This window comes from Xiphias gladius, chromosome 9 (genome assembly GCF_016859285.1).
Source record: "Xiphias gladius isolate SHS-SW01 ecotype Sanya breed wild chromosome 9, ASM1685928v1, whole genome shotgun sequence".
NCBI lineage: Eukaryota > Metazoa > Chordata > Actinopteri > Istiophoriformes > Xiphiidae > Xiphias > Xiphias gladius.
This window is the reverse complement of record NC_053408.1, coordinates 7,768,495-7,790,888: the sequence shown is the minus strand read 5'-3', so window position 1 is coordinate 7,790,888 and position 22,394 is coordinate 7,768,495. Positions and strand designations below refer to the sequence as shown.

The 22,394-nt window shown below is 42.4% G+C and overlaps 1 protein-coding gene across 1 annotated transcript in view; it reads left to right on the top strand.

The window, feature by feature from the left end:
• Positions 1 to 1,653: 1,653 nt before the first annotated feature.
• psme4b (proteasome activator subunit 4b) overlaps positions 1,654 to 22,394 on the top strand; it is a 35,611-nt gene continuing 14,870 nt past the window's right edge. Inside the window, exons 1-28 of the mRNA XM_040136083.1 lie at positions 1,654 to 1,829; positions 2,522 to 2,662; positions 5,570 to 5,686; positions 6,691 to 6,735; positions 6,943 to 7,092; positions 7,850 to 7,913; positions 8,718 to 8,792; positions 8,939 to 9,061; positions 9,147 to 9,239; positions 9,509 to 9,687; positions 10,963 to 11,049; positions 11,853 to 12,039; positions 12,418 to 12,507; positions 13,060 to 13,124; positions 13,334 to 13,484; positions 15,130 to 15,228; positions 15,655 to 15,724; positions 16,841 to 16,908; positions 17,481 to 17,684; positions 19,859 to 20,016; positions 20,349 to 20,444; positions 20,592 to 20,647; positions 20,804 to 20,860; positions 20,967 to 21,022; positions 21,135 to 21,233; positions 21,327 to 21,389; positions 21,539 to 21,634; positions 21,851 to 21,982. Of these exons, the coding sequence (XP_039992017.1) occupies positions 1,654 to 1,829; positions 2,522 to 2,662; positions 5,570 to 5,686; positions 6,691 to 6,735; positions 6,943 to 7,092; positions 7,850 to 7,913; positions 8,718 to 8,792; positions 8,939 to 9,061; positions 9,147 to 9,239; positions 9,509 to 9,687; positions 10,963 to 11,049; positions 11,853 to 12,039; positions 12,418 to 12,507; positions 13,060 to 13,124; positions 13,334 to 13,484; positions 15,130 to 15,228; positions 15,655 to 15,724; positions 16,841 to 16,908; positions 17,481 to 17,684; positions 19,859 to 20,016; positions 20,349 to 20,444; positions 20,592 to 20,647; positions 20,804 to 20,860; positions 20,967 to 21,022; positions 21,135 to 21,233; positions 21,327 to 21,389; positions 21,539 to 21,634; positions 21,851 to 21,982 (2,997 nt within the window). The remainder of the gene's footprint in view (positions 1,830 to 2,521; positions 2,663 to 5,569; positions 5,687 to 6,690; positions 6,736 to 6,942; positions 7,093 to 7,849; positions 7,914 to 8,717; positions 8,793 to 8,938; positions 9,062 to 9,146; positions 9,240 to 9,508; positions 9,688 to 10,962; positions 11,050 to 11,852; positions 12,040 to 12,417; positions 12,508 to 13,059; positions 13,125 to 13,333; positions 13,485 to 15,129; positions 15,229 to 15,654; positions 15,725 to 16,840; positions 16,909 to 17,480; positions 17,685 to 19,858; positions 20,017 to 20,348; positions 20,445 to 20,591; positions 20,648 to 20,803; positions 20,861 to 20,966; positions 21,023 to 21,134; positions 21,234 to 21,326; positions 21,390 to 21,538; positions 21,635 to 21,850; positions 21,983 to 22,394) is intronic.

Genomic DNA, 22,394 nt, shown 5'->3' with positions numbered 1-22,394 from the left:
TCTGTAGACTTCACTTGTGGATTAATGAATCTCACAGATGTGTACACACATGCATGCACACACATGCAAGCGCCTGTACCCATACAAACACTCACTCACACACACACACACACACACACACACACACACACACACACACACACACACACACACACACACACACACACACACACACAACAAAATTCCAACAAATTCTCTATTTCCAGATACCTAAAAACATTATAAGGAAGAACAAATAGGAACAGACTCCATGTTTCTTCCTGGAAGTGGTTCAACGTTGGAGACAGTGAAAGCAGTTGTTTTCACTGCTCTGAGAGTCAGAAAAAGCCCAAAAATATTAAGATCTGAGGAGACATGAAAGGTAAAGACTCATGTAAGATTACTTGGCAAAGTCCGGCTTAACAATCTTGGACTGATATGCCTGGTGGAAGGCACATTCTGTTCTGGGATCTCTCTCTCAAAGTCTGTCTTTATGGAGAGAAAATAGTTCTAAAAAGGGCGCTCCGCCCGCCATCTCAGAAAGGTGAAACTGATTGAAGGCTGCAATGCTTTCATGGGCCGTAGTCAAACTTGCAAAAACAACGAGAAGACTTCTAGTGAGACTGAGGCGGGGTCGAGAAACAGGGCACTTTATACACTCCGTCACCCTCAGAAAAGGCTGAGGTGGCGTAGCAGCAATTGCCCAATTTCTCTAAAAGTAACCCGAGCAAAGAACTCAAACAGCTTTTGCATTATGCTTTAAGCTCTTGCTGAGAGCAGGAACCTCAGTGCCGGGCAGGCCAGACAATGTCCTGCAATTGCCTCACCACTCTAACCGTGTAGTGGTCAGAGAATTACATGGGCTTAAAGTAAAAGGATTTATATGGAAGGGTACACAGTAGCGCAGGAGTGGAGAAGGTTGGGGATGAAGGTGTCATAAGACAGCGAGGGTAGACATGGATAGCATGAGCAGGAGTTGTTGTTGGGAACTGTAACTGATTTGTTTTTTTGTCACATTTCAGTGATAGGTAGATAGATAGATCGATAAATAGATAGATAGATAGATAGATAGATAGTTCACTAAAGTCATGCCTTTGTTTATCCAAATACAGGGCCGTGGGTCACAAGAACGGGAGAGGGACATTAATCCAGTTATCAGATCATCCTAATATTCTCTAGATTAGCTCGGAGCACGCAATCCCACAGCGCCTCTGGGATTTGTAGTCCTCCAGGTTTTTCCTCCCGGCCCGCCACCTAGTACCCGCACACGAAAGCCTTGACGTGTCAAAGCCCTCACTCGCCGCACTCAGCGGGGCCGAAATCGGAGCCCGACCCCAGGGTCCCGCCGCCCCTTCCGGCGGCCTGCGGGCCGGTCGTTCGCCGCGCCCGCGGACGCCCGCGGGCTGTGAAGTGAGCGGTGACATTGCAGGTCAGAGCGGAGCCGGCCCTCGCCGTCCAGGGCTTTGCACAGCTCAATTAGCGTGACACACTTTCCCCCCGCGATCAGCCTCCTTCCGCCCGGTGGCTGGACAACAGCGGATTATGCCCGCTAACTTCGGCAGCGCACTTCCGAGAAGACGCAGCATCCACTAAATAAAGAGGAAGGCTTTTGCTTTGCCACACTGCAGAGAAGTGACCTGGCTTTCCAGCGGGGACATGACTGTGGACGGGGATATGGCCGGGTTTGCCCCTCAGAAGGAGATCGTGTATAACGGACTGCTGCCGTACGCCGACCGGTTGGACCGGGAGGCCACGGAGCTGCTGGCGGAGATCAAGGCGAACCTGTCCAGAGCCGTACTCCTCAGGGAGCTGTGGCCCGGGGTCACTTTCTGGTCCAGGAAACTCTTCTCGTAAGTGTCGGAGCGAGGTTGTCCAACGAGAAGTTGAGCCCACAATTAGTCATTTGGGATTCATAATACTGGTCTATATGGAAGTTCATTTAGGAATTTTTTGTTCTAAGGTCATTTTTGGCGACGTTATACTAGATTTGCGCAACAAAACCACAAACTACATCCTAACAAATTATCAGTGACTTACACATAACATCAAAAACAGAATTAATGATCTTTAATTTGCGGCAGGGGAACCATATAACAGTGTGCAGTGTGTCTACTATCCTTTACAGGTGGCAAGAGCTGTAATAAATAATAATAAAATATAACACAATATAATAATAAGATGTCATATACTTTAAAAAGGCACAGCCCAAGTATCCAGTACTAGATCTTTAAGTCTATTGCAGGTCAACAAATGGGAAATAAAGTGCCAAAAATGTAAGTGTCAGTGGTTAAAGAGGAGCCCACAGGGTTATACTGATCCTCGCTGGGCTACTGTGTCTGCCTTAAAGGAGCATCAGGGCACTGTGTTCTGCCCCTTTAACTTTAAATAAAGACTGGACTTTTAATTCACTTTGTCCACTTGGCATCAAGTCAAACTCTGTGAGGTCAGTCAAGGCTTCAGGTTGGGACAGTGGGCCACTGAAGCTGTGTGTTTCCTGTGGTTTGAAGCCGGGAGCGATCAGGTGTTCACCTCTCACCCTCAGGTTTCTGAAGCTGTACAGCCGGCGGTTCAGCAAAGAGGACCACATTTTCTTCGTCAAGCTGCTCTATGAGTTGGTCACGCTGCCCAACCTGGAGCCCCACATGATGCAGAGCTACGCCAGGCTGCTCATTCACCTTCTCAAGTAGGTTTGACACGAACACCACACACATGCATAATGGATGTCTGAGGTTCCTCTCGCTCAGGGACAGGGTAAGGAGCTCAGACATCTGGCTGGAGCTTGGTAGAGGAACCGTGGTTCAGGGCATCTGATCAGGATGCATCCCGGGTGCCTCTCTGTGGACCCCGGGGCAGGCCCAGAGCATGCTGGAGGGATTACATATCCCATCTGGCCTGGGAATGCCTTGAGATCCCCCAGGAGGAGCTGGATGACGTGGCTGGGGAGAAGGATGCATGGGTAGCCTGCTGCTGGATGGCTGGATGGATGGATGGCGTATAATAAGCAGCACAGCACAGTAAAATAACTGTCTAACTAATAAAACATGACAGGAAAACTAATATTCAGTATAACAAGCTCTGACAGTCGGACGTTTTTTTGGGGTAAAGGGAGCTTTTAACCTTAGAAAGCTGGACACCCCAGCGTCAGCCTCTGTTGCCCTTTGGTATCCTTTAGCATAATGAGATCACAAAACAGCACCGGTGGTAAACGCCGCTGTGCTACAAGCGGTATGCCGATGTCAAGTCACATGATGTGTTAAAGTGGATTTTTCACTTACCTCCCCGTCGTTAGGAATGCTGCCATCTGGAACTTTGAACAACCTGCAGCGTTGAAAAAGCAAAACAAGAGTAATTTAGAAATTATTATTATGGGCCGTGTACACCTGCACCTAGACCTGGGTCCGCGTCAAAACAAATAGTTACTGCTGTTCAGTCAAGAAAGTACACAATCTGCCTTTTACAAATGAAAACTAAAATGTAGCAGCAATAAAATGAACCATGGCTCAATTCAATACACTCATGGGGTTTGGCTTTTGCAGCCTTATTTGGTCGTGATGACCAGTAGCTTATGGTGGTTAATATTAGATGAACTTAGATAGATATTACTGCGTAACTAACATTACAGAACTAGTTTACTGACTTTATGACTTTTCTCTACTTGTGCTACTGTTAAACTACAGCACATTTTAGCATGTACCATTTTTCTGTAGTGGTCACGTGTGGACCCAGTAACTGCTGTTTAGCAAAGGTCGTGTAGTCACTTTTCTCTCTCTTTAGAGCAGCCGCGGCTTCATTGTGAATTCCCCCTCGTGCTGTACGAGCGTTTTCCAAGGAAATGTACAAAATGCATCTGACAAAACTGAAGTTTTGATAGATCTTCAGTTGCAGGTAAACGACAATCTTAGCCCAGTTCTAGACCTCTGAATACGTGCATAATTTTTAGATGTTTTCAGTGATAAAACTGAAATGAAGTCATATAATCAGAATGCAGCAAGATGGCTTGCACATGCAGTGGTTACGGAATGTATGGCAATCGTATGAAGTAGTCTTCAAAGTCATACTTCTTGGTACATTAAAGCATCAAAACTAAAATTACTCTTTGTGCAGAGAACGGCCCTTGTGCCGGCTACATTATTAGATATGACATTTTTACATTGCTATTGATGCATGAGCAGAATTTTTACTGTTTTGGCTGGCGAAGGTGGAACCCGTTTTACCTACTCTAGGTAGAGAAATAAAGAGTACAACATCTCTCTCTTAAATGTGGTGGAGTAAAAGTTTAAAGTAGAGCAGAAAACTGAAACACTTGAGTAAAATACAAGTACCTCAAAATTGTCCAAAATTGTCAAGTACAGTGCTTGAGCAAATGTACTTTGTTACACACCCACACACACATGCGCTCCAACAGACATCCTCATTGTAAGTAAAAAAGAAAGTACGCTGGCCTAGAAGTACATTTATTACTTTTAAGCCCTGACCTTTTTTTTAATTCCCTGCTTTTGTCTTTCAAATCGGATCTGTCACTCCTCCTGCGACGGCCAGATATTCTCCAAGACGGTCCCATTCAACACTTCCCGTTTGTCTCCAGTTGTTTCCATGATTTTCACATTCATCACAAAACGAAATCTCAATGTAGATGTCATTTGGCAGTCATTATGTTGAGTGTTTTCCGTTAGATGAAAAGAGAAAGATCTGTGCTAACTGTATATTAAGTGCCAGGTCTCAGAGCTGAGAGATACATTTGATACTAAACATCACACATTGGGTCTCAATAGGCTTTTTCCTTTTTTTATCCCTCGCATTTCACAGTCAGTTCCCCGATTGTCTTGTCTTTCCTCCATTTTTCAAATCTCCCCAATGAGAATCTGTTCCATGGCTGTTAGATGAATGAGAGAAGAGGAGACAAGAGGAATCTGAGGCTTTGGAAATTGTGCATACTCTCCAGTGCAGGGAGTCTCAACCTTTCTTTGGAGGTTTACTCCTATAAGAAGTGCGATTCAACAAAGAACCAAGTAATAGAGTACAAAGAAAGAAATGTAAAAGTTTCTCAGGAGGATTAAAGAACTCGCTTTGCTTTAAAGCTTATATAATACTCATCAGTGGCACACCAGTTACTGTGCAATATCAACGTTTAACAGAGTGTTTAAAAAATCAAGAATCAAGAGGTCACTTCACCGTGTGGTTAGCTTGCAAAAAGGCCAGTTGTGTCTACTTTTCACATCTTAAACCCTCTTTTTACTGCTCTCCATGGAGCACCTTATAGGACGGTTGTATTGCGAGTTTTTTATACCAGCTGGGTCTACACCCACGAATTACTAACGTCTGCAGCTGTCAGTCCAGTTACGCACGTGAAAACAAAGAACCACAGTGTCATGTTGAGCACAGCCTGTGAGGTAGTGAATCAATTTCCCACGATTACGGACCCTTTCAGACACCCTGTAATTTCTCACATCAATACAACATTAGTGCATTTTGCATTCACTAAGGGTTTTTTTTTTTTTTTTTTTTTCAAAGGTTTGAATGTCAAAGAACCTGACTGCAAACCCCATTGAAATGGGCTGGACAGATGATAATTGACTGCTTTTTCAAACAGGAAGAAGGAACTGCTATCAAGGGATGACCTACAGTTGCCGTGGCGACCACTCTATGATCTGTACGAGAGAGTCGTCTACTCTAAAACTGAGCACCTTGGACTCATCTGGTTCCCCAAGTATGTAGTTTTACCTTTACATTGACCTGCTGTGAGAAGTTGAAACACCGTATTGGCTGGTACTTGGTTCCATAACCCAGTATTTTTGTTTTTTTATGTTACTGCTTACCCAAAACTTATCCTAAATACCAATCTGCATTAAAGGACAAGTTTGACATTTTGGGAATTACGCTTGTTTGCTTTTTTGCAGAGAATTACATCTCATGTATGTACGCTAAGTATGAAGCTACCACCAGTAGCCAGCTAACTTATCTTAGCATAAAGACTGGGAACAGGTGGACACAGCTAGCCTGGATCTCTCCAGAGGTAACAAAATTCACCTACCAGCACGTCTAAGTGCCCTAGAGCATGGCCCTTATCCCCCAACTGCTCCAGGGGCCAAAAGATCACCACAGCCTGCTAGCTTGCCCTAGTGGCCAACGGGGGTACTGCAACAAAAAACTCCTGCAGCCCGCAATACGTTGTCCACCACTTTAAAAGCTGTCTGTACAACAGCTGACATGACACAAGATCAATTATTACTCTTCGTATTGTGAATTTTTTGAATCCGGTATCCGGTTCTTATAACACATCCATTGGTTGTAGTGGGCAGCTCCAGGTGTGAATGTGTGCAACTGTGTGACTGTGATCAGGGCCTTCCTGCAAAAGAGAACCCGGCTGGCAATGAAGCTTGTCTTAATAAATAAGCCGAACATGAAGTCTTCGTATTTCTTTAAACTAGTTATCTTTGAGTTTTGGACTGATGGTTCGATAAAGCAAGCAATTTCAAGATTTCACCTTGGGCTCTAGTAAGGTCTTATGGGTACTGTTTACTGATATGTTATAGACCAACAGATGAATTGAAAATAACCAATAGATCAAGTGATGACGAAAACGATTGGTGGTTGCAGCCTGAATAATGATGGTTTATCCTTGGTGAGGACATGTGGATCTCACAAGCTAGTTAAAGCAGAATTCCTGCACAGACACGCACTCAAACACCTCCTCTCTCTGCTTGTTTGCAGCTCAGTGGACCACATTTTGAAGGCTTTGATCAAAAGCTGCAGACTGTAAGTCTCATTCTCTGTGATCATGTAATTTGTGCGCCGGATAATGTATTGCTTTGATCTCCAGTTGAGCTGTGTACTATAGATCAATGTGTGTATTTGTATCTCCAGTCTGTCGTTGCTCATCTGCATCTGTTTGTACTCATTTCTGCCGTCGCCGTGTGTGTTTGTGTGGGCTTATGTCTGTGTGTGCGCTTGCGAAATTCTCAGGTATTTCCCCGCACCGTCCACCAAGGAGATGCTGGATGAGTGGCGCCCCCTTCTCTGTGTGTTTGACGTGGTCATGCAGAAGGCCATCAGTAACATGGAGCTCTTCCTGCCCACCATCATGCCCCCAGAGGAACACAGCCAGGGCTTCCAGTAAGTGAGGATACTTGAATGGCTTTGTTTAGACACAGGACGGGATGCCAAGTGCAGCTTGTCAGAGCCAGAGCTAAAAACAAAGGGTTTATAAAATTTATTTACAGAGGAATCTCTGCCAGCAGAAAAAGGTAAAATATGTAACATTTTTTTTTGCCATTTTTAGTCCCGTAATGGAAACTCAACCTTTAAAGTGGTTGTTAAATCTCATTATTTTTATAAAGTGATTTGGTTGCATCTCGTAACCTTGCATCCGAAATGCTTTGCCTTAAGTGTACATTTCATGTATAAACACATTTACAGGGTCTGTAAGCGTTCACACCTTTGCATCTGGGAGCTTCAATAAATCATTTCCTTCTTTGTTACCATTGCCTCCTCTCTCTTTGTTTTGCTAATATTTTGCTCTCTTGGAAAACCTATGCCCCTCGCTCCCTCTCCACACCCCTCATGGTTGTGTTCCAGTCACCAAGCCTCTTCACAGCGTTCAGTGCATTCTTTAGTGTTTTCACTCTTTCGCAAGCTATTTGTCAGGATTTACTCTCGGTTTCATCAGCAGTTTCTGCAAAGTTTCCACAATGCATCATCTTTAATACTCTATTTTTCCATTTTAGTTTTTCTCTCTCTCTTCCCAAAATCTACAGGGTACGGAGTGAGTTCACATTTTGGGGAATTAGAGTTAGATGAGGGGAATTCAGCCTCAGGTGTGTCTGTGTCAGTGAGTATGAATATAATGGTATTTTTTTGTGTGTGTTTTCAGGTTGTGGTTTGATGAATTAATGAATCTTTGGATGTCAGTGCAAAATCAGCCAAGTTGGGAAGGGGTGAGGAACTCACACACACACACACACACAGGCACACACAAACACACACACAAGTTTGCAAAGCTATCCTTATTGGGACATTGCTTTGACCTACATTCATTGTGGAAAGCCTAACCCAAACCCTAACTCTAACCTTAACCATAACCAAATCATGCCTAACCCTAACCTTAATCTAATCTCAATTCACACCATACCCCTTACCTTAACCAGGACCTCAGAAATGAGGTTTTGCCTCGTTAGGACCGGGCTTTGGTCCCCATGAGGACTACTGGTCCTTACACACACAGTATTTCAGATATTTTCTGAGCCCTTTTAAATATTCTGACACTTAGGTTTACAAACTGTTCACTGGCACTAAAATTGAAGCCTTTATGCAAAATCAAAGTTACACAGAGTTTAAATCAATAAAAAATTCCACCTCTCAAATTTCTTCATAAATCTACAACACCAGATGTTGGATTTTTAAATATATTTTAACTTACTGAGGAATGAATTATGTAGCTTTCCTTTTTCCTGCAAATGGATAGAGTAATTTGGAATGACACATTTCCTGATGGCGATGATCTAAATGTTGTATTTAAGTATAGGTTTCCACTTGACTTGCAGATAACATTTTCCATTTGGGTCTCTGCTTACCTTTCATCAGGCCTCTTGGCCCAAAGTGCCCTGGCTGTGCACACTTCCTCTCGTCTTGAACATCCTCTCTTTTTTTAAAGCGGCTATATTTATTTCTTTGGATGAAAGCCGTCACTTGGGAATGTTCTTTGTACTTGTACTGATTGTTTATGTGATGATGTCTTGCAGCACCTAGTGAACCTGTTCGCACGACTTGCTAATGATAACATCGGCTATGTGGACTGGACCTCTTATATTCCCACAGTGAGTCATTAGCAGAATTATGTGGGTATGCAAGTTTGTCTGTGAATGTCTTTTATCGGGGACTGCTGGGCCATGTGTATGAGGTGAAACTCTCCATTGTGTGTGTGTGTGTGTGTGTGTGTGTGTGTTTGTGCGTATTTCTGTAGATATTCACCAGGATCCTACGCAGTCTGAACCTTCCAGTTGGGGTCAGTCAGATGGTGGCACCACGGTATCTTACCAACTCCTACGACATTGGACACTTGGTGTTATGGATCACAGCACTATTAGTATGCACAATGCAGACTTTTTCTCATAAAGATTCATATTTGGTTTTTTTGCAGCTGCTTACCTACTTACTTTATATCCCTGCAGGGTGGACCAGGAAACCCTGCACAGAAAGCGCTGACCTGCCTCTTCAACAGCATTGCCTCCTTCTACCATCCTTCCAACCATGGCCGCTGGCAGGTGAGTCTCTCACTCACTCACACACACACATGCGTACACTGTGAGAAAGTTGCAAATGTGTTTTCACACTCCTTTGATTTATAACCTGTCCTTCAGGACTTGGCTGGCTCTCTTTGCACTAACAACACTGTAATTAAATGCACAAGTGCTGGAGAAAAGAACAATGTCACAGATCTGTTTACAGCAGACTGCGTGAATGTGTCTTCAGATGATAACACTAATGTTTAATGTGTGTGTGTGTGTGTGTGTGTGTCTGTGTTCGTCCGCAGTGTCGACTGATGCGGCTGCTTCAGCGTCTCCCAGCAAGTGTTGTGCGCCGCGTGCACCGGGAACGTCACGCTGCCCCCAGCTGGATCACAATGGTTCCCGAGTGTCAGAGGCTGACTGATGATGACTTGCAGGAGTTCACCCGCAGCCTCATCGGTGCCGCCCTGCTGGCCTTGTTCAGGTACCACACTTTGGTGGATGTTAACCATATTGACAACTACAACATGAAAAGACAACCTCTCTTTCTGTACGTCCCCATGTATAGTTACACCTGTTTTTCAACATTACAGATCTAGAGAAATTTTAACACTCAAGATACCTATTACTACAATGAGTATAATACATGTGCACGCATACATCCACGCATATAAATACATATACCTACATACACACACATAGTCATATGCTTACATATGATATATACATGCAAATGCAAAAATCTGTACCCATTCATAAGATAATATAACTAGTGAGCCAAACTTGACATGACATGGTGATCTTATACTTTATGTTGTTATTGACAGTAACTCAGTACAGAAAGAAACTCAGTAACTCAGCATTATTCAGCAAGTGATTTATTTATAGTGCTTTTAAAGCAAGATGTACGAAGTAGTAAGAAGATAAAATACAATAACAGCGAAATAAGAGGTCTTAAAAACAAGAGCGCAGAACAAATAAAGCATCAAATATTAATACAACATTGTGGAGAAATTGTTAGTGAAAAAGTAAAGCAATGAAAGAATAAAAACAAACAAAAGAGTGAGATTAAGAGAAGCACAAAAAATAATATATAAGGATAATATTAGTTGTTAAGTAAAGCCAGTCTGTAAAAACAAGTTGTAAGTTGACATTCAAAAACAAAGACAGTGCAATACGACCTCAGACGCCCGCCAAGATGGAAGGCCGGTATAAACTATTTCTACTCAGGCAGAAATAGAAAATATAGGTGTCGTTGTGGGAGTAGGTGTGAACATTCTGTTGCACTATCAGAGCCAATCAGTGGTCTTGTAAACCCACATTTAATGAGCGAAAATTTCTCCAGACCTCCATCCTCTCAGCCAGAACTTATGTTCACAAATAGATTCTTACTGCATATTTGGTTTTCCATCCCCACTGCTTCACATTAAAATAGACTTTTAAATGTAGTTAAAACAACAGTTATATGTAACCTAGACATCTAAGATACCCTCACTTTTCAGCCAAATTTAGCATAGTTTTTAGCAGTCGTGACCTACAAATTATGAGATCCGTGTTTACCATGTAAACATGTCATTTGAATCACTGACAGCCAGTCGTCTAAGTCCAAACCATGCTGTGTCTTACTAGTGACTGCAGTCACGCAACAACAAGCCTCCTCTGGACAAAGACAGGTCGTCTGCGATTATTTACCTGTGTATGTGTCTATGCATGTGTGTGTGTGTTGTGTAATCACATGCCCTCCTCCGGCGACACGCAGTAAAACCGGCAGTATGGACGCAGCCTACGCTCTACAGAACCTGGCCCTCCTTACACCGGAACTCGCCATACCACCTGTACTTGAGAAGTAAGGATTTGTGTGATATATCTGCCATCAACCACGTCGATGGAACGTTCTGAAAAATAAAAATATGAAAAAAATATTATGAATTAATTAATATCAATGAATTTTGTAACTCCTGTTATTCGTTGTATTACTTGGGCCATGATGAAATAATACATATAAAACATACTTTGAGGTTTTTGGGATGTACACAGGAAGTATAATGTTTCCATGGAGTCAGCTAGTCAGCTGTGGGCTACAACTAAAGCCATGTTTTGTTTTGTTTTTTTTGTATGTTTATATTAGCAGTACTTTTTTGCAGTTTCACATGGACGTGGAGACAAGTATCACTGGATTACTGTGATACCGAAGAAAACTTAAAAACGTGATGTTTCTCAGGGCGGTTCTGGAGTTGCAATATGAGGAGCATCTTTTTGCCGCGATTTCTAAGCAGATTTATAGACATTTGGTTGCAATGGAAATCAGAGATGATGATATCCTTGGAAAGCGCAAGTCACTCAGAATCAAGAAATATGACTATCATAACTGTGTGCTGAGATTCGACTGAGTTATGACTCAGACAAGGAGCGCGGATTTTGACAGATTTTTGGGTGCTATTGGGCGCTGAGGGTTTTAAATTCCTTTAATTGCCTCCATGAGCTGTGTGTCACACAACTGCTGTAGCTGCTGATAATGTTTATAAGCGGGCCAAATCAGCAACCAAAATACACTAATTACCTTCTAGTTGCTTTCAGAACAGCAACACGCACCCGCGCCTTTCACTCCGTGCGGTGTCTTTACCTCGTCTTGTATCTTGTGTATAACAGGACCTATGCAGCGATGGAGACCCTGACGGAGCCGCACACCCTCACCGCCACTCTCAGCTGCATGATCGGCATGGCTCGCAGCCTGGTTTCCCCTAACAACCATTACCCAGAGGGCCGTGCGCATGTGCTGCCACTGCTCATGGGCTCTCTGCCAGGGGTGGACCCCAACGACTTCAGCAAGTGCATGGTGAGTAATGGGTGTGTTGATTAGTAATGAAGAAAAATTGTTAGACAAGTAGACAATACAGCTCTTGCTGATTAAATTCCTTTCTAGTGTGCTCCGGTCTATCCTATTAATAATTCCTGAAAGTGGAACGAATATCTCAGTTTGAAGAACTTGCAATTACCGTAGCCCAGTCCTCAGTTTCTGCTTGGTTTGTAAAATGGATTGGTTTTCTCTTTTGCTGTGCTCATTGTCTCCAGACAACAGTAATCCATCACACCAGAATAAATTAAAGCATTTTAAAAAGCTTTTCCACCAACATCTGGTAGGTTATTTAACTTAGGCCGTGATCATGTCAGATGATGTCAATTGATCTGTTTCCCGCTGTGTCGCTCTGTCCAGATAACTTTCCAGTTCATCGCCACCTTCACCACTCTGGTGCCTCTAGTGGATTGTTCGTCTGCTCCGTCTCGGCACAGTGATCTCACCGAGGTACACACATGACACACGTTAACAATTTAATCCCGAATGACATTAAATAAACATAATACCTATAAAATGATAAGCAAAAGTCTTGAAGTACTCGGCATTAATCATTTAAAGCCCTTTTCCTTTTTCTTAAAGCAATAGTTGGACATTTTGGGAGAGTCAGATCAAAAGATTGATACCACTCTCATGTCTGTCATCCAGCACCTCTAAAGCTCACTATTTAATACTTAATATCTCGTTTGTTTAATCTTTGCAAAGACCAAAACAAAAAAACAACATGTTGTCTTTTTTCTTGGAGTGTTGTCATCACTGTGAGGTTGCCAATGCTTAGCTAATCGTCTCCTCGCTCCTGCTTCGTATTTAACCGAATGAAGTTAGAGTGGTATTGATCTTCTCATCTAACTTTTGGCACAGAACATAAATAAACATATTTACCAAATTTAAAAAACATCCCCTTTTGGAATAAAACTACCTCGCATGCAGAGACATAAACTAAAGCACACTCATATCCTACAAATACACAAACATCTAATCATCTGTATTTCTCCCTCTCAGATAGAGAAAGATCTGTGTTTTGCTTCAGCTGAGTTTGAAGACTTCGTTCTTCAGTTTCTGGACAGGTAGAGAAAAATTAACAAGTCAAACTGTCACTTAGTAAGGCCTCATTGTCAGCGCCTGAGTAAGAATGTGTCTCTTTCTGTTCGAAATGCACTGGTCTGCATCACTAGCTTCTGCTGGCTGCGTAAAATCCGCCTTTGAGGTTCTTTCGCTTTAACGACAAGTGTATAAGAGTGTGCTTATGTATGTGTGTGTATCTGTACCCGCGCAGATGTTTTGCTCTGATAGACAGCAGCACCCTGGAACAGACGAGAGACGAGACGGAGACGGATACCCAGACTCATCTGGAGAGCCTGGTGGAGCTGGGCCTGTCCTCTACTGTTAGCACCATCCTAACACAGTGCTCCATAGAAATATACAAGGTAGTACACACACTCTCAGATGTATCCTTGCCTTAAAACTAACTTCCCTCTTTTCCTACTTAAGTTTATTATCTCTCTAATCTGAAGCGCTAACTTTAACGCTCACTGCACTCTGACCTTAACTTAATGCCTCTTGTTTCAGTTACAGACAACTACCCTTAAAGGCCGTGAAAACGGCTGCTCACTATGATTAATGGGCTCCTACATGAACACAAAGGTTTCTGTCAACAGTTCGGGTTATTTTGGGTGAAACATTTCTGTCCCTGCTGTTTTGTCTGCTCCTCTCACTGGTTCGAAGTAGGCGGGGCTCAGTTGGAAAAAGGTGATGTTGCCTATTTCTGTGCCCCAGTCAGGATTTAGCAATATTTAGATGAAATTATGATAACAGTCGTGGGGTTATTTGCTTGTACTGCCAGACAACTGTCAGTCAGATCTGATCAAATCACACCAACATAGTCCTGATGAAGCAAATTAGCAGAGATGTTCGTGTTAAATTTAAGATGAACTTTGATAGTTGGCTCATGAATGTTTAATGGTATAGATAAATACTTAAGTTTTGAGGGGCTTTACAGGTACAAATCCATTCATGATATATAACATAACCATTACGTTACATTCATCTGGCTGAGGCGTTTGTGCAAAACTATTCACAATTATCCCATCCAACTTCAGTAGAAAACCCCCCACCGAGAATCAAAACTAATCAAATCAGTTTCCTCCTAAATGCCTCGCAAATGCCCACTCTGAAAATTCCACACGGAAATTACACAGTAATGACGACAAGAAAATTAACAAGTTAATAAGGGAGTAAATCATTCATATCCACTTAAAACATATGTAATGGAAAGTGGTAGTATAGGGAGATTAGGAATGTAGGAAAAGCACAGGTGTTAATAATGAAATTAATGATGGCTGAATTCCATGCAGCTGCTTCAGTTTCAGGGACCTGGTTTTGTGCCTGCTGGCTCACTATCACACTGTCGTGACGTACCGGGACACACAATGGACCTGAGTCATCATTCGTTTTATTAGCTACGCCTTTGCTTTTTCTACTGTGACAAGTCAAAATGTGTGCCGTGAAAAAGGCCTGTTGGAGTAAGGTTATAAAGGGTAAATGGTTTAAGGACAAGGAAGCCACAAATTGTGTGTAAGCCACAGACACTGGATAAACCCCTTGTAAAGCTGGTTGTTACAGAGTAATTACATGACCCTAACCCCTAACCCCTAACTGTAACCCCTCTGGGGGGCAGAGATTTGTATTACGAAGACAGTATGTCGTTTCTGTTACTATTACAATTTTAAAAAAATTAGCAGCCAAAGTATTTAGGAATAACAAAGTTCCCTTTGTCAAAGCTGAGTACTTTGAATATAATCAATACTAATATCTTCTATCATTTCTGCAGCATTATCCTCATATAATCCTGATGCATGGTAGCAGCTGTTTCTGCGAAGCTGTCGTGATTCAGAAATACAACACAATTATAATCAATTGATAAGAAAAACATATATTATGAAATATTAATAATCATCAGTTACGTATGTGGAAAAAAAACACACTTAAGTGCTCAAAGAAAACTCCAATTTTAATACATACCGCTACTACACATGCATCATCTGATCCTCTTTAACTGTGCCTTTATGTTAGGTGGCGTTGCAGAAGGTGTATAACTTTTCCACCTCCAACATCTTTGAGACGTGTGTGTCGGGCAGGATGGTGGCTGATATGTGTCGAGCTGCAGCAAAGGTATGTGTGTGTTTATCGGGTGGTGCTTTTTAAATCTGTCACCTTTGCAGTGCAGTGTGGGATTTGTGAAATTGCCTCAGTATACCTCAAGATCAAGAAAAAGTGTAACAGATGAAAGACTGTCTTTCATATGTTGTTGAAGATTTTGATGTAGTTGCAGAAAAATACAACCATAAGGTCATGATAAAAAAATTATTATTATTATTATTATTATTATTTTCTTCTTTTTTTTTCGTTCAACACCCCCACTTCCGTCATACTGTCAAATTAAATCATCATTTACTGTGTGTTATTTTACTCCTTAATGATGTCATTTTCTGCATGCTCGTGTTTTTGCTTGTGCATCTTAATGTGCGTGTGGGTTTGTGTGCGTATGCATGCATTTTGTGTGTGTGTGTGTGTGTGTGTGTGTGTCTGTCTTTGCAGTGTCATCCCGCTGAGTCTCTCCGTCTGTTCGTCCCTCACTGCTGCAGCGTCATTTTCCACATTACTGACAGTCAGTACCACGTTTTGTGTGCGTGAACCGTCTAGTGTGTGTGTAGAGTACACAGTGTGTTTGCATGAAGACTGTTCAAGTCATATAGAAAATCTAATGAGCTTTGAACGAGTTCATTCACAAGTTCATTCACTGCTAAATTAAACCGACTGTTTGCACAGGGAAGATAAATCTACATTTTTCAACTTTTTTTACACACCATCATCTCACAGTGATATGAGAACAATTAAAAGACCTTATTAGACACAGTGTGAAGTCATTAGAGTATTCGAAATCAAAACAAAGTATCACGAGTTTTTTAATCAGTGAGAATTTTTTTGTTGATTAAACAAGCAGTATACTTTTAGCAGTTGGTTGACAAATGTGTTAGATTTTAAGAATATTAACATCTGTATTAATTATTATGCTTGGACTTAGAAATATTGTTTAAGTAAACATATATTCTGTGGCTTTTAAATTTATTTTAATGAAAACAGTCCAATTTGTGTAATTACAACAGGTAGAGTTACAAGACTAAAAGTAAAGCTACGCTAGTTGCTAGCACGCAACTCTGTGAGGCTATAGGGGCTGCTGTGTTTTGAGCTAAATGCTAACTTTTGCATGCTAACATGCTCACAGTTACACTGCTAACATGTTGATGCCGTAAGTACTGTCTTAGTTTAGCGAGTTAGCACTGTAATATTTTCACTTCATCCTGAGAGGGACATGAATGTCTGTACCAAATTTCATAGCGATTAATTTAATAGTGGTGGAGACATATCAGTCTTTACCTCATGGTGGCGTTAGAGGAAATCCTGGGGTCACCAAAGTCATAAGATTCATCATCCCGGGACCGTGAATATCTGTACAAAATTTAGTCCCAATCCATCCGATAGCTGTTGAGATATCTCAGTCAGGACCGAGGTGGTGGACGGACCACCCGACGTCCCTAAAGACACGCCGCTAGCGTAGCTAAAAGCTGAAATGACCCCAGAAGTCAGCAGAAGGAGCTCAGCCTCTCAGGAGAGCAATACAGTACATAACTTGGCTTCTTTGTGTGTGTGTGTTCGTGTGTGTGTGTGTGTGTGTGTGTGCGTCTGCGTGCGTGCGTGTGTGTGTGTGTGTGTGTGTGTGTAGACGAGGAGTTGCAGAGTGAAGAGGAGTTGGATAAGGAGCTGTTGTGGAATCTCCAGCTGCTCTCTGAGGTGAGATGAGGATCTATCACATCTCACGGGCTTCAGCACTCTAAAAAATATGAATCCTACTCACTTACTTCATCTAGTCTATGTCTTCTAACGTGACAGTGGGGTTGACATATTTACTTTACTCCATTACAGACCAGAGTCAGGTATCATTTCCTCACTACGACTCTAGTGATTTACTATTCTACCTTGATTCAAGTTGTCAAAATATTTTTCTCCAACTGCAGGATCAAATGAAACACTTAAAACGCATGGAACAGAGAGACACTTTTACTTGTTTAAAAAAAAAATTAAAAAAAAATACTACAATTGTGATATTATATGAAAAAAAAAAAAAAAATTATGACCAAAAGACATTTTTTGCAGCGTGCATCCGTCACGGTCATAAATATCAAAGAGCTTTGTCATTAACCAGAACACGTTAATACCCTTTCTGTTTTGTTTTATTACTCCTGGGAGCTTAATGCGAGTGGGAGCGAGCCAGATGCTGTGATTTACTGTAGAAGCTCGATATTTAAGACCCAACTCTCCACAGAGCTGCCTGTGTCTCATGTATGTTTGCGCGTTGTTTTTAGGTAACCCGTGTGGATGGTGAACAGCTGTTAAAATACCAGGGGGATCTGGAGCGGATCCTGTGCATGTGTGTGCATCTGCGCTGCAAGCGGGCTTACACGCTCGCCTGCAGTCTGCTGGAGCACACACTCCGGTCGCTGTCCCTCATCTATCCCACCGAGTACCGCAGCACCTCTGGAGGCTTTGATACTGACCTCCCTATACGGGTAAACACACACTCACACGCACCCATATTTAAACTGCTGCGATGCTTTGCTGCATTACTTTAAGACACAAAACAACGACCACCAATATTTAATCTTAAAAGCGAATAATTAGGTTAAACCCTGTTCCTTGTTTCTAACTGCGTAGTTTCAAGTGCGGATTATTTGCTAACCTCCTTGAGTGGAAATTGGCTCTCATCACAGCCATTACAGTACTTAGTCTGTGACGGGAAACTATGAGGTTTTGTTGGAAACACAAAATATCACAAGTAGAAACTGCTCTTTCTCGCAGTTAAAATAAATGGGATGTTACAGGTTTGGTAATTGCAGTGCAGTTTCCATTTCCCTGATGACAGTGAGAAAGCATTTATCAAATTGAAATTAAACGTTTACATGGGTGTTCCATCCACTGGCTAACACCGCTCTATCTCTCTGGTTCTGCCTCTCTTTATATTTCTATTTTGATTTCACGTTGCTTTCTTTGCGCGGCAACTAAACACATTCGTTCTCACATTTAAGTATATAAATGTGTACTCAAGCAACACATTTGAAGGAGGAAAATAGTAGATAAGAGAAAAGAAAGGAAAATGGTGATAACTAAATCTTACCCCATGCTTAAAGCAATAAATGCACAGAGGGTGAAAATAAACTGTAAAGATGCCCTCACGCGTCTAAGACAGTGGTTCCCAATCAAGAGATCGAGAGCCCCAAAAATGTCAAGAGATAAACCTCAGGGGGTCACAAGGGGATTTGAGAAAATAAAGAATTCTCTTGTACAAAATTATTTTTATTTTTTCTGACTCTCTCTGACTTAAGGCCTGTACAAATCCCTTAATACAAGCAATAAGAGGAGGGGAGAATACTCTTTGGATTAGCTGCTCACAACTTGTATGTCCACGTACTAACCTGCACTGAGAGCTCAAAAGTAGATATTGCTTGGTTCTAAAGGGTCACGAGCCAAAAAGCTCGGTAATCACTGATCGAAGAAACTCTCAAAATTATACAGTAGACATAATGCAGTGATAAAGTGAGTTTATGTAACGGTTTCCTAAACAGTGGACCCTGTTATGCTGGTAATCAGACTGACTGGCCATTTCGTTTTACCGCACTCATTCAGTGTGACATTTTGTCCATGGTAGCTGATTTCTCGTTGGGAGAGGGGGTTTTTTTTTTTTTTGATTTGCCGCATTGTGACAAATCTGTCAAGCCGGCATCAATTTTCTGTCGACACGGGGGCTGCAGTAGCTGTTGCTAAGAGTAGAGGGTTTTTCCCGTTTTCAAAGAAATTGGTTGAAGAGTTGTCATTTCTGTATATACGTGTACAGCTGCATTTATCTCATCCCAGCTGCTTTGCTGACACTTTTTTTTTAATGTAGCCCGGTAGCTAATAAGCTGTGCAGGACGATGGCATCCCAGCTCTCAATCCCACTAACTAATGCTGCATTCAATGTTGGCAGAAATGGGAAGAATCGGAAAAACACCCCCTTATTCCGACTTGGGAGTGTTCACGCACTATTCCAAGGTGCTTAACCCTAGATAATCAGCCTAAATTAGCTGTTTTTGCTGCGGTGCATATTTGTAGCAGTTTGTTATCGAGTGAAACCATTAGTGTTCGGAGTGGATCCTATGGTGATGTAACTGCCAGCGGTGGTGCGTTTGCAGCCATTCTGCCAACATTTTGTTGACATGTCAGTAGTTATTTTTACCAGGAGGCCAATATCGTCCGTGTCAGAAGTTCCCGATATCTCAGACTTGGAAGTGGAGAGTTAGAGAGTGAGTTGAACGGTTTTTCCCACTCAACGTTTCATAATTACAGTTTAAACGTTATGACCTGAACGTGGCATAAGCTCTGATTGTCGACTTGGTAATAATTTGTCATGTTTTTCTAAATGAGTGTAGGGAAGTGTGCTTCTGTTTTGATGGTGGGAGTAATACATTCCTCTGCTGCTATCCATAATTTCTTGGCCACTGAATCTATATTTTGTTTATGGGATTTTCTAACCATTTACATGTGTTTCAGATTACTCAACACCAGAAGATGACACTGCTCTGTGGTTAAGGGGTGGAATGGTTGTGTGGGCCAGAGAATCGCTTGCCAGTTGTTCCAGTGGAACAACTGGCAAGCGATTCTCCCTCTCTCTTCAACTCTCTGAGAAAACCTCTCTTTCTCCGTCCAGGACTGGGGCAGAGCTGGAGATGTGGCAGCTTTGGGTGTGTGTTGGCACGTGCCTAGTATGGAGGAGGAGAACTTTGTTTTCCAGCTGCTGTCCCGCCTCCTGCGCCCTGAGCTGGAGCGAATCAAGGGCCACGTCTCTGGAGAGCAGCCAATGAGCAGGTGTGCTGTCATTTTCTTGGTTTTCCCTTTTTGGATGTAATCATGAGTGCAGGGAAGACACACAAGCAAAACAGAGACAACCCTAGCCTGTCATTACTGATTTGTCTGTGTCAAAGCAAAATGAAACCTAAGGTTTAACAACTGTTTTTAATATCTGTCCTAATGCTTTTGAAGTCTGATCAAGAACACAGTAAGGAAAAAGTTGAATTTAGCTGCTCCAAAAGGTTGAAACACCATTACAGACTTCCCAAGTGAATTCATAACACACACCAACACACACACACCCACACACACTGATATGAAAGGACTGTAATGTGTGGCTTGATTCACAGGGAGGAGCTCTTGCAGAGTCTTGCTATTGTGCAGCACTGCCTCCTTGGAGCCGGAAGCATGCTGCCCCCTCTGGATGGACCACACGTATCTGATTTGTGAGACCCGCAGCTACCTTCACACACACACACACACACACACACACACACACACACACACACACACACACACACACATATCTACAAAAACACACATTATCATGTAGGCTTGTCACGTTTTGTTCCTTATATTTTGCTTATTCTCAGGGTACCCTCCATGGTGAATCTGGGGGAGATCAAGCTGCATATAGGTGTTCACTATGGTAAGAAAACACCAGCCATCAGCCACATAACACACACACACACACACACACACACACACACACACACACACACACACACAAGTAGTCGCCCTCCTGGCAATTTCAGCCCTGCATTCCATGTCCATACGGGACATCTGTGTGTTTCCTCCCCTCCAGATGATTCACAGGAGAACTACAGAGAGTCCATCTGCCAAACTATGAGACTGCTGCTACGTGAGTGAAGATTTTAACTCCACTAGACTCCAGCTCTTAACTCCTCACTCTGTTTGGAATGTGACTGCAATGCACAATTAATCTATATCCACTTTACCCAATGCAGATCACATCTTGGAGCACTCAGAGGATGACACAAAGTCCCTGTTTGTCATCATTAAGGTGCCCAGCCCTTGTCATTTTTTTATTATTCATGTGTGAAATGTCATTATTCTATCCTGCAGGAGGCCCACAAAGGTCTCACAGCGACCTTTCTCTGTCTGTCTGACTACAGATCATCAGTGACCTCATGTTTTTCCGAGGCACTCACAAGAAGGAGTTTGACTCACGCTGGAAAAGCTTCACTCTTGTCAAGAAGTCCATGGAAAACAGGGTGAGTTGGAAAGGCACACGAGGCTGCTGATTGTTGTCAGTTTCGATGAGTCGCTTGTAGGGAGATTTAAGTAAGTCGCCTTTCCTCCTGCAGCTTCATGGGCAAAAGAAGCACATTAGAGCACTTCTCATTGATCGGGTTTTGCTCCAGCATGAGGTTAGTTCAACAACACACACACACACACTCTGTGCAGGGTCACAGATGTAGCTCTAATCATATGCACATAAAATAAAATATATTTTGTCATTCTCAGTCAGATTCTGCTGTTTTCATAATATTTGAAAATTGTATTTCTGGGTGAATAGATGAGGAAGCTGGTGGTGGAGGGCAGTGAATATAAAGTGGTCCATCAGGAGCTGCTCTGTGATCTGCTGCTACTTTCTACCAGCAGTTACAGCCAGGTAAAACTGACAAAACACACATTAATTCATTCATTCATTTATTTTAATGAGAAAAATACAATCAGAACATCTGCTGGTTCCCATTTTCCTGATGGCATTAACATAAATATCTCATGTGAAATAGAAATGATTGAGGATGAATGTATGTACATCTGTGTATTTGTGTGTGTGTGTGTGTGTGTGTGTGTGTGTGTGTCTATGCTTGTGTCCTTGCAGGTGCGTAGCAGGGCCCAGAATGTGCTGACAATCGCACTGGGCACCTTTAGCTTCTCCTACAGAGATCTGATTCCCCGAATCCTGCAACTGCTCTCACCACAAAACACCAGTGGCACACAACAGCAGTTCAAGGTACCACACAAACACACACACACACACACACACCCACACACACACACACACACATACAGCACATGATGGCAAGCAGTTGCTCATGCTGGTCACTGTCCGTGGTGCTGAAACTTGAAGTTAGTCCAAAACTGTGTGCCCTCCCTGCACTGGTTACCTGTGGCCTTCAGCACTGATTTTAAAGTAACTGCTTGTCACCGGTTCGTGTTGACTTTCCTCAGGGCTAGACCAGAGACATAGGGTGATAGGGTTATTTACATTAGATAATTAATATTTACTTGTATTTAATCTCTTGAAATCCTTGAGGGTGCCACTAGCCAGGAGCAAAGTCCTTGGAATTCACACATTAGACAAGCCCTGCAAGTTTTCCTCCAAACCCTCTTGTGTGCAGTGGACTGCTCTCAATCATTTAATA